The sequence below is a fragment of the Aricia agestis genome, chromosome 4 (genome assembly GCF_905147365.1).
Source record: "Aricia agestis chromosome 4, ilAriAges1.1, whole genome shotgun sequence".
NCBI classification, from domain to species: Eukaryota; Metazoa; Arthropoda; class Insecta; order Lepidoptera; family Lycaenidae; genus Aricia; species Aricia agestis.
Genome location: NC_056409.1, coordinates 4,420,327 through 4,436,056, shown reverse-complemented (window position 1 = coordinate 4,436,056; position 15,730 = coordinate 4,420,327). Strand labels below are relative to the sequence as shown.

The following is a 15,730-nucleotide window of genomic DNA, read 5'->3' as shown; positions in this document are numbered from 1 at the left end:
TATATGTACACAAAATCTCAATAAAAGGAGTATTTACATAACCGCCAAAACTCTTTCAGTTGTCAAGTTTCAGTTTGACAAGTTTTTATTATGTCAGCGTGTTCCTAAATTATTACTAGTGTACTGGTCTAATCGCTTAGGCCAATGACCGCTTAGATTTAAGATATTTTGATTTATGTCACACTTGACAGTACACTGATATTTTTTAGAAACACAACCCATATGTAGTCAGTGATGCCAACCTGCAGATAATTTCAGATCGGTGAGGAACCAATAGAAAATCTAGAAGTGTCTATCCTTACGCCATCTAGTTATGATTGTTAAAATTAAAATTAAAAAATATAAATGAAAATCCCTCATAGCTAAAGTGAAGTGCCATAATAAAAAAGGTAAATGTCAAAATTGTGAAAAATGAAAAGTCAAAATTCAAGTGATAAAAATAAAAAAAGCTGATAATTCCAGAAATAATCAAATAAGATTCTAAATATTTACAGCATTTACAAAAACAACCCATAAAGTTATATTAAAACTATAATACGAAAGTTATTTTCGTGGACTTTAAACTTTAGAGACTGGGTCTCTTGCCATAATGAAAACAGGTTTGCTATACGGGATCGTAGCAAGCTCAAAAACTCGCGTACGATGTATCTTCTGCGGTGTGTTTATACCGAAAGCGAGTAAATGCATCGAAGAACATGCTAGCGGTACGAAACATAAAGAAAACATACAGCAAATGTCCGAAAATGGAATCACTTGCAACGACAAGGAGCTATATTGCCAACCGTGCGACTACTACTTCACCGAAGACGACTCCGTGGTTTCTCACCTAGACGGCGACGACCACGAAAACTGGATGGTCGCACTATACGACTTGATAGACGGTGAGTTCATCAATGTCGATGCATTTCTAGCTTGCGAGAGTAAAGAGGCACATTGTGACGTCTGTAAACTCAACATCCATTGCTCATTACTAAACGTCGAAGAACATGTGAACGCGATGTCCCACCGTATTAACGTTTGCGAGGAACTCAAGCCATCCAATGCAATATTCCGTGTTGAGGATGATACCGAACTGTGGTGTAAATTATGTGATGCTTACATCGATAATACAATCACAAGCGTAATGAAGCATGTCGATGATGATGAGGAGCATGTGGGCTGGTTTGCAGAAATCGAGGAGTTGATCGAGGGCCACGATATATCCATCGAAAACTTTCTTAAAAATGAGCATGAAAAATATGCTTTTTGCAACAAGTGTCAAATGGAAGTGATCTGCGACACTCAAAACATACAGAGCCACGTTGATAGCGAATCTCATTTGAATCAATTCAGTTAATACCACAACATCAGTTATCACAATGGCCACCACTTAAAAATTACCTACCCTCATGCTGGTCTTATCACAAGGAAATGTGATTGATAATATTCTAAGCTACAAATAATTGTTTAAAAAGCAGTGAGCACAATTTGCTATCATTCATATGGTGGCCATGGAACAGAAGCTCTCTATGATTGTTATTTTTCTATTGTTTATTTGATTAATTTTGGAGCAATAAAAACATGCTTTTTACGGTTGTATATACACTGTGTTAGTGTAAAACACCATTATCCTTGAAACTATCAAATGAGACCGTCAAAATGAACAACTTTTTCTATGAGAATAATGCTGGGAACTAAAAAATGCCGTCTTCATACCCATACAAATGCCCGGATCGGCAATTTGTATGGGTATGAAGACGGTTTTTTTTGGGTTCCCAGCATTGTTCTCATAGAAAAAGTTGTTCATTTTGACGGGCTTATTTGATGGTTTCAAGGATAACGGTGTTACACTAACATCTTGTATAGAGTGCTCTCTAAGTCTTATTTCTTCTACATATATAAATATCTCTTACTCTGCCATATTATTGCAATAAAAACTATTAAGAAGACCAGTTTGCTACTTCATAAGAAGATTTGTAAATATTCTAGAAATGTGATTGAACTGGTACAACATATTATTGTAAGACAATAATATTTACAATATTATATTTTTATAGTAATTGTTTCAACCTTTATTTAGAAATCTTGTTTTGGCTTTAATGTCTGTCTTGACTGTTTTAGTTAAGAAATTAAAATTACTTTATCATTATTATTATTACACAAATGACATGTATTATTATAAAAATACCCTGTTTTATGGATGGATGAGAAGTAAAACTGATTTTTATGTATTCAATAATTTCATTGCATGAATATAAGCATAATACATCCGCACAAAACATAATATTTGGCCTGCATGTAAAGTTAAAAAAAATCTGCTATTTATTGCTAAATGCTAATTAAAGTATATTCAATGTGTTAAACAACATCTTATTGTTATTTTACTAAACATTGCTGTGCATGATATTTTGTTTAGGTTTTTAAGTAAAACTTTGAATTCCCTACTATCTTGAGGATTTTTTAGCACATTCCCCTTTGTTTTAGTATCACCGTTACGTGTTCTACGGCTTGTTAAATTATTGAATATTGACATTAAATAAAGTTGTTAAAAAAAGCACAAACATATGTTTTAATTTAAAAACTTCTGGTAAGTATAGTGATTACTCATTAACACAATAGTAAATCAAGAAAAGGATTTTGGCACGATATATCAATAGTGGCATTTCTACCCCTAAGCACTGTTTTCCCTGCAAAGCGAGCGGCGTCTTGTCACGCGTATATAAGCGCTTCAAATGTTTTAAAAAAAACTTGAAACAACTAACAAGATCTCAAAAGTATATTTTTAGTTTAACTTTTTGTGACATGTCTCATTCATCAAATGGGTAGTCATAATCATCTTCTTCCTGTATAACGGGTAATGTGAAATACATCTGTCTGGTGCTAACTTCATTGGGCTTGGCATCAACATTGTAAGTGGTTTGTCTTGCCTCTATTCTATATTCGTCTAATTTCACGACATGCAATAAGTCTTCTTCAACGCAACTTATATCCATGATCGTCCCTTTTAAACTGTCTTGTAATGATCTGAAAGTTTTAACTTTGATAAATAATCAAAATTATGGTTATTATTTTGATGATTAATGCTTGTAGTAAGTTGCAAAAGTGAATATGAAAATTTTAAAGTGACATTTCTGTAAAATATAGCAATCAAACATTCGAAATTAGGAAATCTTACAATATTCTCTTTATGTTGCTCCTCAATTCCTTGGTATATAGCTGCAGTTGTCTCCTTTCATCTCGAAGCTTGGAATCTACCTTGTCTAGGATTCGCTCTTGGCTTGGCCTGTTGAAACGATCAGCAATCCTGGCGTTAGCAACTCTTTCCATGTCCAGTGTTTGTAATAATCTGCTTTCGGAGGCAACCAATTCTGCATCCAAGGTTTCATAGTCTTTTTGGGCCTGTATAAAACCAATTCTTTGATAAATAATAGTATCAATAATCGTCAAAACCGCTTGAAAAAGATTCGCCTTGAGCAGAATCTTTTTCATTTCATGAAAGATATATAATAGAATAGAAAATTCTTTATTTGTACTAACAGAGAAGTTGATTCCTAGGCAGATGGCGGACCGAAGTGATTTGGTCGCGTTAAGTCAAACCCATCCGACCGATCACAGTTATTCACAGCTAACATTGCAAATTCACATAAGCCGACCACATGACGTAGGTCCGTCAACTGCCTAGGATTCAATTTCCTCGGTGGTACAATTTAAAACTAAACTTAAACTTGTACAAATAGGTAGGCGGTCTTATTGCAGCAGTTTCTACCAGACAACATTTAATATTATCTATAATTTGTGACACGGAATTTTCTTGCAGCTTATTTACGACAAGCTTAACGATAAGCCATACCTGTGGCTTATCGTTGTATTATGCAGGAAAGTACCTCGTCTTTCCGCCAGCTTAAGTCCTGTAGCTTGATTTGATTTTGATGAAGCCGTCTTCGTAGAGCCGCGTCTACGCGAGCCGCATACATTTGGGCGGCGATCGACAGCTGTAACCTGGCCCCTCGTATCTGAAGGAAGAATTATCTAGATGATGATGATATTGATGTAGCATTTTATAGTATAGTAAATATAGCTTACCTTAAAGCTTACCACTAAAGCTTACACGTAATGACTTCCTAAAAGAAACCTACCTGTTGTCTCGTAATCAAAGCACTGCAGAGACATTTAAGTCCAACCCTTTTTACCGATGCGCAGCGGCTTAACCATCGTCGCAAAGGATATTCTCTGTACAGCAAAATATCATAATATTATCATTACAAATCTTGTTGACGACATTCGCACAAATCGGCGACGATTTACGACCCTCGCATACAGTTATTAGGATACAGATTCGAACCTTTTCTTTTTCTTCTTCCATTCTTCTACGACTGCATCAGAATAATCTTTCTCAGCGCACATCTTATCTATTGCTAATGCTTGCTTCTTCTCAAGCGCGTCTTTTGATATTTTACTTTTACATCTTTTCACTTTTGCTATTTCTTTGTCAACTTCGAGTAATATCTGTTCGAATTCTTTTTTCTGATCGCGAAGAAAGTCGTGTTCCTGTGTAATCAAAACACCTAATTCTGACCAAAATGCATCAATTAAGTATATCAACAAATATCTACATAATAAAACATCATCATCATATTTTAATTAAAGTCTTTGTCTTAAATCCTGTTTTAAACCCTTTTTTTTCAGAACCTATCTACCTATGTATTTTTACCTAGTATCTTCAACGCAAGCAACAGAACCTGTTTAATAGCTTTCTCAACGCAGTCGACTATTGGTGCAAGAGCGCCTGGCCTAGTGGCCTTCAGGGAGAGTTGCTGTACTTCATCCTCTAACCGCTTGGTGACCACTTCGACGGCGTTCCTCTCATGATCCAGAGCATCCAGAGAATCTTCTAGGCGTTTTACGAGATCTTCTAGAACCCAGCACCAAGATGACACATCGGATACTCTACAGGAAGCAGAGTTTAGTTTAATGTCTAACTTACATAGGCTCTTAGGCATGAATTTTACAAGACGTTATTCCTAATGCCTAGCACTTAGCACTAGTAGGTGTAGGTTTTTATGCAGCTGTTTATGTACTTATATCTAAGTATGAAACTAAGTATAACATTTTCATTGTACCTCTGTTCTATAGTCTTCCTAAGATTATAGTCATTAATTTCATGCGTAAAATCGTTTAACATGACCAGTTCCTGGGATCCACTGACTCGATCAACAACTTCGAAGTTAAGAGAATCTGTTGTGGTCTTTAGATTCTCGATAGTTGGTGATTCACAAAGACAGCCCTCTTGGTACATTTTTTGAATTTTATTCAGGCCTAGTTCAACGTTATGTACCGTACTTAATTAAAATTAATACAAAATTATACTGCCTTTTACTGAAATCTCTGAAACTGTCAAACATATTATTCAGAATTTGACAGAATACTTAGTTAAAAATGATTTGTCGAATTTTTTAGACATCATTGCCAAAGGTCTTTGGTAAAAATCGTAAGAAGTGGAGATTTCCTTATCGGAATAAAACACTTGCATAAGCGTCCATACTTTATTAAGAGTACTGTAACGATCTATCGATGAATTTTATTGAAGGTCCTCTTGAATGCAATGTGTATCGGCTTCAAAATGACGAAATAGACCAGTTCTGCCACACTGATGATGCTGAAACCAAGAAATAGGCTTAGGAGTCCACCGATGGCACCTGGAAGAATATTTGCATTATTATTATTATTACGGCGTAAAAAGCTTTCAGTTAAGGCGACGCCTTGATAATTTGGCTGTAGCGATATCGATTTTTCTCAGCAATGACTAAAGCTAAGAAGTTAAAGTTTATTGTCAGTATTCATCAAGTCTTTGTCTTTGAATTACCCATAGCATAACACGATTGGTCAACTTTTATAACACAGAATAATCGATCAAAAAGACCTCTGTAAAAAAAACATTCCTATTTTGCCAACAGAGGAGAGTGATTTAAGCTTCCAAAATTTGTACATAAATTGATTCAAGCATATACTTTAATTTGCCGATAGCTTATTGAAATGTATTTATTGTTTTTAAATTACGCGACAAAAACCATTTTGTCGCTTACGCCCTTTCAATTTTTTGCTGTTCCATTGCTTGTTTTCTGTGAGAAAGGCCTCTCATAGAAAACAAGCAATCTATAAAACATATTATCCAACACGGTTTTTTACTTTAACGCGGCGTCTTAACGTATTTTTGTATTTTTCATGCATTGATATGCTGCACGAGTGCTATTTCACATTATATCATAATATTATCGTCAATACCATGTTTTTGCAAATAGACGTTCTTCTTATTTTTTATGAAGAAAACATTATTGCCGAAAGCTTCAAGCTAGTTGGTTTTAGTGCACAAGTACTTCCACCAAAAGTCCAGCTGGAATGACTCCTTAGCATTTTCTTTAACACCGAAAATGGATGCCTCAACCAACAAAAAAGTTATTTTCTACAAGGTTTAAAAAGGCACACAATCAGCAGCCAATTAAATGGTCTAAACTCTAAAGGTTTTCAAGTCCCGAAAATGAAAAAAATATTCCTACCTAACGAAATAATCTTAACCTTGAAGCAACAAACAGGATCTTGGGTACTCCCCTGTGTGCTCTACTGCTACTTATTGTAAACCATAATGTACTTACAGAGGTCATTAACCGTTATGAACCCTGCAGGGCTCATCATACGAAGGTTACAGGTGTGGGAACAAGTATTAATTTAGATTTCACAAAGTGTTAAATACTGTTTATTACTACTTTAGAAAAACATAAATACTTACCTCATTTTCTCAGAAATATAGGTGAAGCTAGTAGCTACCGCTATATAAATATAATGTCCCCTAATACAGGGAACCAGTGTAGGAAAAGAAATGCTTAGATAAAGAGAAACATAAAAACTTCGGATAAAACCATTTAGGACCTGTTTCACCACTTCCCGTTAAAGTGCCGGATAGGCTATCCACAACTTATTTGACAGATTCTCCATACTCTATCTCTCAAGTTAAGTTGTGGATAGCCTATCCGGCACTTATCAGGAAGTGGTGAAACAGGCCTTTAGTGTCTAGATAAGAAATTACCCTACACCTCGTTATCTTTTAACACTCACCTGCAAAGTAATAGTCATCGTATTGAGCATGTCGGTGCTGCCCCAGAAATATGTCCTCGTGGAAATGAACGTTTATACTGGTCAGCTCTCCTCTGAAACAATGATCAAGTTTGAAATTGAATATTATTGCTTACTTTGTGTAACCACCACTTTTTTTTTTCGGAAAAATATAGTGTCTTGTCGAAATAGCTGCTGGCGGAAGTGGTATAGTATATCGCAAAAGCAATTCATAGTATGCGCGATTCACCTTACCTTAGCCAGAGCCTTAGCGGACCCTAGATGATCAATTTTATTGAGCAATATCACTCATTGTGTAATATTGTTAACCGTCTAGGGTTGATATTGAACGCGCCTGGCCTTCAATCTTATTGTCAAATAAAATGTTCAAGAATATTGTTCAATGATATTGCGCAATCAAATTTATCCGCTTATGCAGAACCAGTGTCGGTCTGTCACGTGTTTTTCCCACTTAAAAACGCCCAATGCGTTTAAGCTTCCACTTAAACAAGGAGAAAATACAAACTTCCTCGGCGACTTCCACTCGAAGCGCGAGTACCGCGGCTCTTTCACCAGGTCGGAGTAGTAGACTTGGGTGTAGTACAGCACGTCGTTGCAGGCGGGAAAACACGACACCGCCTCGTGGGGAGACCGCTGCTCCTCGCTGTCAGCGTAGAAGTTGTGCATCAGCTGGTCGTCTACTCGTTCTGTGGCAAATGTCAGAGTTTTTGGTCTGAAAGTCGTGCTATTAGGGCGTAGTCGTGCGCCCACCTGACCGTCGCGAGCGGCCGCGTCGGTCACCCGTCTCTCGCAGCGGCCAGTATAATTTCGATCGCGCGGGTTGTACAGTATATACCTATGGATTTTTATTGATATATTACCTAGCCTACAGACGACGACGCCGACGTGTACAAAGGCGTCAGCCGATCAGCCCATTTGTCACGTCTAGATTGTTGACCTGTCGCCCGCGGGGCGGGCACCGTTGCACGTGCCGCGTGCGACGGCTGAACCGCCTGACACGGCGCTACTTTATGGGATGACATGAAACAAGCACGCCTCGCGGGTGACCGCGCCGGGCGCACGCTTAACGCAGCGCCCTTAGAAGTGGCAGCATACAATTTTCTCGTGACATGTTAGCTGTGTCATACGCCATAGAAGTTGGATATTATGTCCCGCCATAGATGTTGCAAACCTTTTGTAGGTTTCAAAGTTAGAAAAAATGACAGCCCCTACTTTTTTCAATTCATAGAATATTCAGAAACGGAAGCCTATATAATTATATGCTTGTTTGACGTGGAAAATTAAGATGGGTTTTGTTCAGAGTAGAACCTTCTAAAGTGTAATTTGAGGGAGATAGGTACAATCGTTTTCTAAATGACACGGCTCCCGTGTTAAACGCCACACGTTAAAAACCCATACGTGGCTGCCGTGTAATCCGCAAAAAAAAAAAAATATCACACAATATTTCCTGAATCATAAAATATTATATCCACAGCACAGCGTAGCGGAAGGTTAATACTGATATCTCTAATCCATTTTTTATATATTTTAAGATCTGCAATACCTATGTAAATAATGCTAAGTTTCTGTTGTTTTATTGGAATCCAGAATTTTTGCGAGAAAGAACTTTTTTTTCAATCGTGATTCGTAGCTAGAAGCTACGAAAATAAAGTGCGTAGGCCGTAGCCCGTAGCCTGTAGCCCGAAGGCCGTAGCATAACTACAATACTACGGCGTAGGCTGTTTGGAATACAATTTTTAAGTTTATTGTTTCTTCAAGTTTTTGAATGAAGGAAAGTGTTCATTACAGTGAGGGTCGGTTCACACCTCGTTCACACTATTTCGAAGCTTGCCGATACGCAATGCAAAGATTACATGGCAATACAAAATTGAAATATCAAAAGGTGAGAGTATTTTTGTGTGGATTAGCCATAAGCTTCACTAAGTCACGTTTTGTTTCGGTATGACCGACATTGAGTTTGTAACATCTGAATTATTATTGATAAGTAATTGTAAAACCATCCACGCTTGCTGATGATGCAGTCTTTTCTGAAAGTGCAAACGAGATTTTAGGTGAAAGCACTTTTCTCTGATAATTATATTGTTGTGAGTTGAGATTAATTAGTTTAAGCGTAAACAATTAATGGAATAATGAAACAGAAACAAAAAAGTTTGTGAAGATAATTAATCTGCTTACCTTTAATGTCGTCGACGCATTTAAAGTCGGACAGCGTAGAACAAATTGGGTTTTCGACGCGCTCTCCTGAAGTGAAAGTTATGACGTAATAGTAATATAAGTAGGATTTAATAAAAGTAATCAGAGCGAGCGAACGAGCGAAATCCCACAACCTGTACATTTTGTGATACACTTTACGGAAAAACTATCACGCCTATTGATTTGTGCTTTAACATAGTAATTTTTATTTATATTATGTAGACGTGTTATCATCAATCAGTCAAGGTTTTTTTATATGTAGTTGTGTCATCATCAGTCAGCCAAGGTGTGACGACGCTACCCCTTACAAAGCTCGGCCTTTAGCTAGTACATATTTACTAATTTACATTATCGGCTTCCTTCATAATATTATATTAAGCTTTTAGTCGTTGCTTTTAGTTAAGAATTAGTAAGTCTGTTTGTTTGACACTTTATACTTGCATACCTACTGTAAATTAACTTGTTTGTTGGAAACACTAGTTTATTTTCAGTAGTTATACAATATAATATATCACATTGTTATGAAGATAACTTTAACCGCATTTAACTATATCAATTAAGGGCGGGTTGCACCAGAGGCGTGGTTAAAGTTAAAGTGATGGTTATAGTTAAGGCTAATTTAACTTTAACCTTAACTTTGACCACAGAATTTGACAGAAGACGTTGCTGGTCTGACAAGGCTTTAAATGAATGTGGGCGGAGGCGCTGCTGGTAAATGGGAACTGTCAAATGGCGTTTTTGTATGATGACAGCGTTAGTTCCTTTTTTCGCCACGTGCACTTAAAGCCTTGTCGAGCTCTATGGTTTTATGGTTAAATATGGCGTCCATTTTTGACTTTAACTGCTTTAACTAAAGATTTGACATTTTACATTGTAGTTAAAGTTACAGTTATAGTTAAAGTAAGTTGGTGCAACCCACCCTTGAAGGAGAACCCCACAATACTGCAATTATGTAAAATTAAAGGAAAAGAAAGTTTTTTTATTTTATTTTTTGATTTTTTGATCAATGAATGTCCTACATAAGAACTTACTCGGCCAATTATACAGCACGCAGTTACAGTACTTCCACGTCTCCTGTATCCACATGTTGTGCTTGCAGTTGCTGTCCGTGTAGTACTCGTACAGCTCGAGTTCCCTCTCGTTCTGGAAAAAGCACTGCCGCTGGTCTGGGGTCAGGCTGCGGAGTGAGGAGTCTGTCTTGTACGTGGTTGGCGTGACCTCGATGGTCGTCATCCGGTCCATGGGCAGGCGGAGGACGGCGCTGGTGTAGGCGTGGTCGGTTGGGGAGTTAATGAGGATCTACAAAAGAGTTTTTATACAGATTATTTATTAAGTACTTACAGAAAATTTTGAAGTTGAATTTAGTTATAAGTTTACGCTGGGATTTGGATGTAATTTTTTTTACATTCTTTGTGTACGAATTTCTATCTTCACCATCACTTTAATGCTTTGTAAAAGAACTAGAAACTTTGTTATAAAGATCATAATACTTTGTTATATGCTCATCACTATAGTCTATTCTCTTTCTTTAGGTTAAACTCCAAAGTTAAAACTTTGAACTATAGAGTCATCGTCATTCTGACCTGAATCACAACTTACGTTAAATCCAACATGGTTGCCGTCACAATCGTACTGGTGTTCGCTGATGTTGAGGAATAGGTCTATCCCCAGGCCGTGGACCTCCCCCGACGCCGTCACCCGGAATGGCCTCATGTTGGGCTTGGGGGGAAACACCTTCGGGTACCCGGTGTCCAAGTCCCATTCCAGTTTCCGCGCTGTAGCGTTCTCGTTGAATGTCTTCTGCCATTCTATTGTTGCGTTTGTTCTGTTGGACGATGTTATATAAAATTTAGCAAGCATTACTTATTTTAGTGCCAGTTTTAAATTCTTTGCTGATCAAATGATAATCTAGATGTGTCACCTAAAGATTTTATCTGTGTATCACCACTCGTCCCAAAGGTCGATATAAGATTAAGCAAGTGACCACGGTTATTTGGAAGTACATTTTGATGGCATATAGCTCTGTATTGATTTCGATTTTCAATTGAAGGCGAAGCAAAGACCGCATTGCGTAAAGTGTTAAAGGCGGTGCGGTCTTTCTTTCGTAGTAGCTATTGTTGCAGGTGTCCTTGCCGTTACAAAAACTTATAACTCTGAAAGACCCTTACAGCCCACTGAGCGGCAGGCCGTTGAAGGCGTAGCATAGGCCATACTGCGTGAAGACCGGCGTGAGCAGCTTTTCGCAGCAGTCCTCCGTGAACCACTCCGTGCCGTGGCTCGACCGCCAGTAGCACATCTGCACCATGTCAGAGCATTTGGGGGAGCCCTGACGGTATTAAGGTTTCTTTCAGGTGTCATGCAGGTTTTTCTTACATAGTCGAGTTTGGTCTTTCAAATTTATGTGTAAACGAAAATATTCTTTGCCGGTGCTACGAGTGTAAGCTAATCTCACATTCATAGTCAAATCCTAGTAATTCTAATAATATTTGCTGTAGTGACGACTCGTCCAAAATATAAAAACGAGCTTTTGCCCGCGGCTTCGCTCGCATTAAGAAGTATTATTACATACAAACTTTCATCCCCCATTGAACCCCTTGGGGTTGGAATTTATCAAAATCCTTTCTTAGCGGATGCCTACGTCATAACATCTACCTGCATGCCAAATTTCAGCCTGATCCGTCCAGTGGTTTGGGTTGTGCGTTGATAGATCACTATGTCAATCAGTCAGTCAGTCACCTTTAAATTTTATATATATATATATATATATATATATATATATATATATATATATATATATATATATATATATATATATATATATATATATATATATATATATATAGATATTTGATATTCGACACTACCGATTTTTTAAAATATTTTTTAAATGTTTGTACGCTCTAACCACAACTTTATAATCTTGCATTAAACCTTTAAATACTACCTTTTTAATAAATTCCTGTAAAACTTTGTTTTGTTCGGGGTTAAGTCGTTCCTTCAATGTGATTTTTTCAGCGTTCATTTGTGGACACACGAGAGATGCGTAGAATCTCTCAACCCTGAAAACATAGAAGCCTGTGTTTATTCGTCATATATAGTGTTTCTTTAAATTCTAAAAGATGGCTATTAATCTCAATAACAAATGCGTAAAGCCCAAACAACTGAGTACCAAGTTTTAATAGGATTTTGAGCAACCATCTAAACGCGACCGTTTCAAACAATAATTACTACGAATAACCTAATTTTAAGTTAATTTACCTTTTAACTATAACTATTATTAAGTTTAAGTACAACGTAAACCTAACCTTTAAATACACAATATAAAGCAAAAAAAGTCAGGCGGTCTTACTAGTAACAGTAGTTCTTCGCAACCTTTACTTACTGTTTAAGCTTAGTAACATTACAATACGACATCTGCACATGTAGATGCGGGCACAGCACCACACTGGGAAAGGGTATGGCGTATATTGGCGTCGGTAATGGATCTATCACATTGACGAACGGAGTCGACGTCCACTTGGACACTATCTGGTAGATGTTCATAGCGCATATCGTGATGCTGATCACCATGATTATCACCCAGGACACCCGCTCCTTGCGACTGAAGGACGGCTTGAAAATGTATCTGTAATCCATGCTAAGATTATGAATGTGAAGTAGGTCTTTTGTCACTCTTGTTATTGATAGTTTTTCCTAAAATGCACAATAATTTCCGCCAAAACGAAGTTGCGAGTATCAGCTAGTACAGAGGTCACCAATTTGAGGCTCGCAAACCACATGCTGTTATTTTGATGCAATGCTGCATCTCTTTTATTCAGCAGGCATGTTCTAAATAATTTTTTGCGCAGATAAGTATTATAATTATTATTACAACAAATATATCGTTTTTGGCTCTCTCCAGATCAATTGTTGCCGACACCTGATCTAGTTAAAAGATAAAATATGATTGTTCTCGCTATATGCCTAAACAAGCTGAATACAGTAGTGTTTGATTGTTATACAGCCACAAAATCAAAGGACGCAAACACTGTAGGACATAGTATAAAACGTACTAATTAAGATTTTAATATTATTATTTTTTTATGATAGAAGGGGGCAAACGAGCAAACGGGGCACCTGATGGAAAGCAACTTCCGTCGCCCATGGACACTCGCAGCATCAGAAGAGCTGCAGGTGCGTTGCCGGCCTTTTAAGAGGGAATAGGGTAATAGGGGAGGGTAGGGATGGGAAGGGAAGGGAATAGGGGAGGATAGGGAAGGGAATTGGGCCTCCGGTAAACTCACTCACTCGGCGAAATACAGCGCAAGCGCTGTTTCACGCCGGTTTTCTGTGAGAACGTGGTATTTCTCCGGTCGAGCCGGCCCATTCGTGCCGAAGCATGGCTCTCCCCCGTATTTATACAAATTGTACAACGGCAACATATTATTTGAGTATAAAATATACTATTCATTACCCCACGATTAATTGACAGTAAGGCCATTCATATCTTCGGAGGTTCAAAGGTACACTCCTGAATAGACTCAATTAAACACTTACTTGACTCCATGAAGGGAGCCCTCGTAAAGGAATTGTTTGAGTCCTTTCACCACCTCCCGAAACCACAGCCGTCCGAACAATTTGCAACTACCCTCCCTTCTGGGTACCACCTTGCTCTTCAAAATCTCCGGACTGATATACTTGAAATCTTTCACGTAAAAATCACCCACGTATCCGACTTCTGTCTCTTTAACTTTGCCCATGTTGAATAGATTCAACTTGACTTCGTCCATAGCGACTTTGCTGATCGACTGAACTGAAAAACTTATTTCCGTAATTGCTATGCAATTAAACGAATGCATCGGAGGCATTGGAGGCTTGTTTATGGTTAGTTGTATTAATGCAATGTAATTAAGATAGCATTGAATTTATTTCATTGTTAAAAGACAGGTTTACGCTTTCTGGAATTTATTTAAGCTTTCGTCTCCGAGAAGTCTGATATTTTCAAGAGACACCAAACTTCTTTCCATCCGTATTTCTTTGTGAATTAGTACAGACTATGAGACATTTTAGTGACTGAATCGGTAGCGTAACACGATCAAAATACAGTAGTGACGTCACAACAGCTAGAGTGCACTCAAGTTAATTGTACCACCGAACTGCGCCGATACAATTTAATTATAAAACTAATGGAGATATACAGTGTAGAGTATTATCTATTGTTTTCGGTCATTAGGTCTGTTAGGCTATTAGGTGTGTTAGCTTACACGTGGCAATCATTTAAACTAGCTATTCTTAAACTGCTCCGCTAAGCCCTTTTTTGCGTTGGGGGAATGCATTTATGCATCCCCGGGGTCTGGGGAGGACCACAAAGGTATGTGGGACTCGCCGGGGCGGACGGAAGACGCACCCGGGACTACCCACTAAAACCCCAACGGTGTTCCTGCTCCTGAAGGTGGAACTACGGGAAACGAGTGATACACGACCGCAGCCCCACCACCTCTGCCTCTTCAGGCTCAACTCGTGGATATGTCGCAGCCAACTGGTTTAAATAGCCGTTCAATCAAACATATATTTACGAAAAATATCTTAATATAACAACAAAACACTGGTTAGTTAACGCCATTTTGTAAATATAACGCACCTAGCGCCACGGTGGTGAGTGCTGAACAAATTCAATCAAACGGCGGCTTTTGAATCAGCTGTAGTGTTGAACGTTTTGAGCGACCTAAATATTCAATGAAAAAGCTAGACGTGTGATTGAATGGCGTTGTTCAGTCAAAGGGCTAGAGCTGTTTCATTGAATGGCTTTTTTAACCAGTCGACTGCGACAGATACACCATTACTCCGCGAAGCCCTGGGTCTCCGCAAAGGCCTTTTAGGGGATTCTCGAGCGATACATACATTGTTTTTAGAATTGTCATCAGACACCAGCATGGAGAAAATTCATACAAAGATAAAACATATTTTTTGTGTGTCCGTAAAAATGTAACTTCTTAAAAGGGTTCCGCCACCAAAAAACGTGGGAGAGCCATGCTTCGGCACGAATGGGCCGGCTCGACCGGAGAGATACCACGTTCTCACAGAAAACCGGCGTGAAACAGCGCTTGCGCTGTGTTTCGCCGAGTGAGTGAGTTTACCGGAGACCCAATTCCCTTCCCTAACCTCCCCTATTACCCTATTCCCTCTTAAAAGGCCGGCAACGCACCTGCAGCTCTTCTGATGCTGCGAGTGTCCATGGGCGACGGAAGTTGCTTTCCATCAGGTGACCCGTTTGCTCGTTTGCCCCCTTATTTCATAAAAAAAAAATGTCCTGATATTCGACACAAATTAGCCAGCAGCTGAAAAAGTTCGCTCAGCTTCCAAGCTGGTTGGTACAATTATTATCATTTAAAGTAAACTAAACTGTGTACCGCTTCTTGACATGAGAATCATTTTCATCACCTTAATCACA

At 38.2% G+C, this 15,730-nt stretch overlaps 3 protein-coding genes across 3 annotated transcripts; 1 reads left to right on the top strand and 2 right to left on the bottom strand.

Moving 5' to 3' along the window:
- Positions 1–420: 420 nt before the first annotated feature.
- Positions 421–1,668, top strand: LOC121726456. Its single transcript, XM_042113839.1, has one exon. The coding sequence runs from the start codon at positions 590–592 to the stop codon at positions 1,334–1,336; it is 747 nt and encodes a 248-aa protein (XP_041969773.1). The 5' UTR covers positions 421–589; the 3' UTR covers positions 1,337–1,668.
- A 1,115-nt stretch (positions 1,669–2,783) lies between these two features.
- LOC121726277 lies at positions 2,784–5,334 on the bottom strand. Its single transcript, XM_042113554.1, has 7 exons — positions 5,100–5,334; positions 4,719–4,926; positions 4,322–4,527; positions 4,116–4,209; positions 3,864–3,992; positions 3,155–3,378; positions 2,784–3,003 (listed from the first exon to the last, which is right to left on the bottom strand). The coding sequence occupies exons 1-7, from the start codon at positions 5,273–5,275 to the stop codon at positions 2,787–2,789; spliced, it is 1,254 nt and encodes a 417-aa protein (XP_041969488.1). The 5' UTR covers positions 5,276–5,334; the 3' UTR covers positions 2,784–2,786.
- A 210-nt stretch (positions 5,335–5,544) lies between these two features.
- LOC121726059 (pickpocket protein 28-like) lies at positions 5,545–12,875 on the bottom strand. Its single transcript, XM_042113282.1, has 9 exons — positions 12,683–12,875; positions 12,245–12,359; positions 11,469–11,626; positions 10,900–11,125; positions 10,332–10,599; positions 9,283–9,348; positions 7,613–7,793; positions 7,090–7,181; positions 5,545–5,675 (listed from the first exon to the last, which is right to left on the bottom strand). Exons 1-9 carry the CDS (start codon positions 12,868–12,870, stop codon positions 5,545–5,547), a joined length of 1,425 nt encoding a protein of 474 aa, XP_041969216.1. The 5' UTR covers positions 12,871–12,875.
- Positions 12,876–15,730: the final 2,855 nt, after the last annotated feature.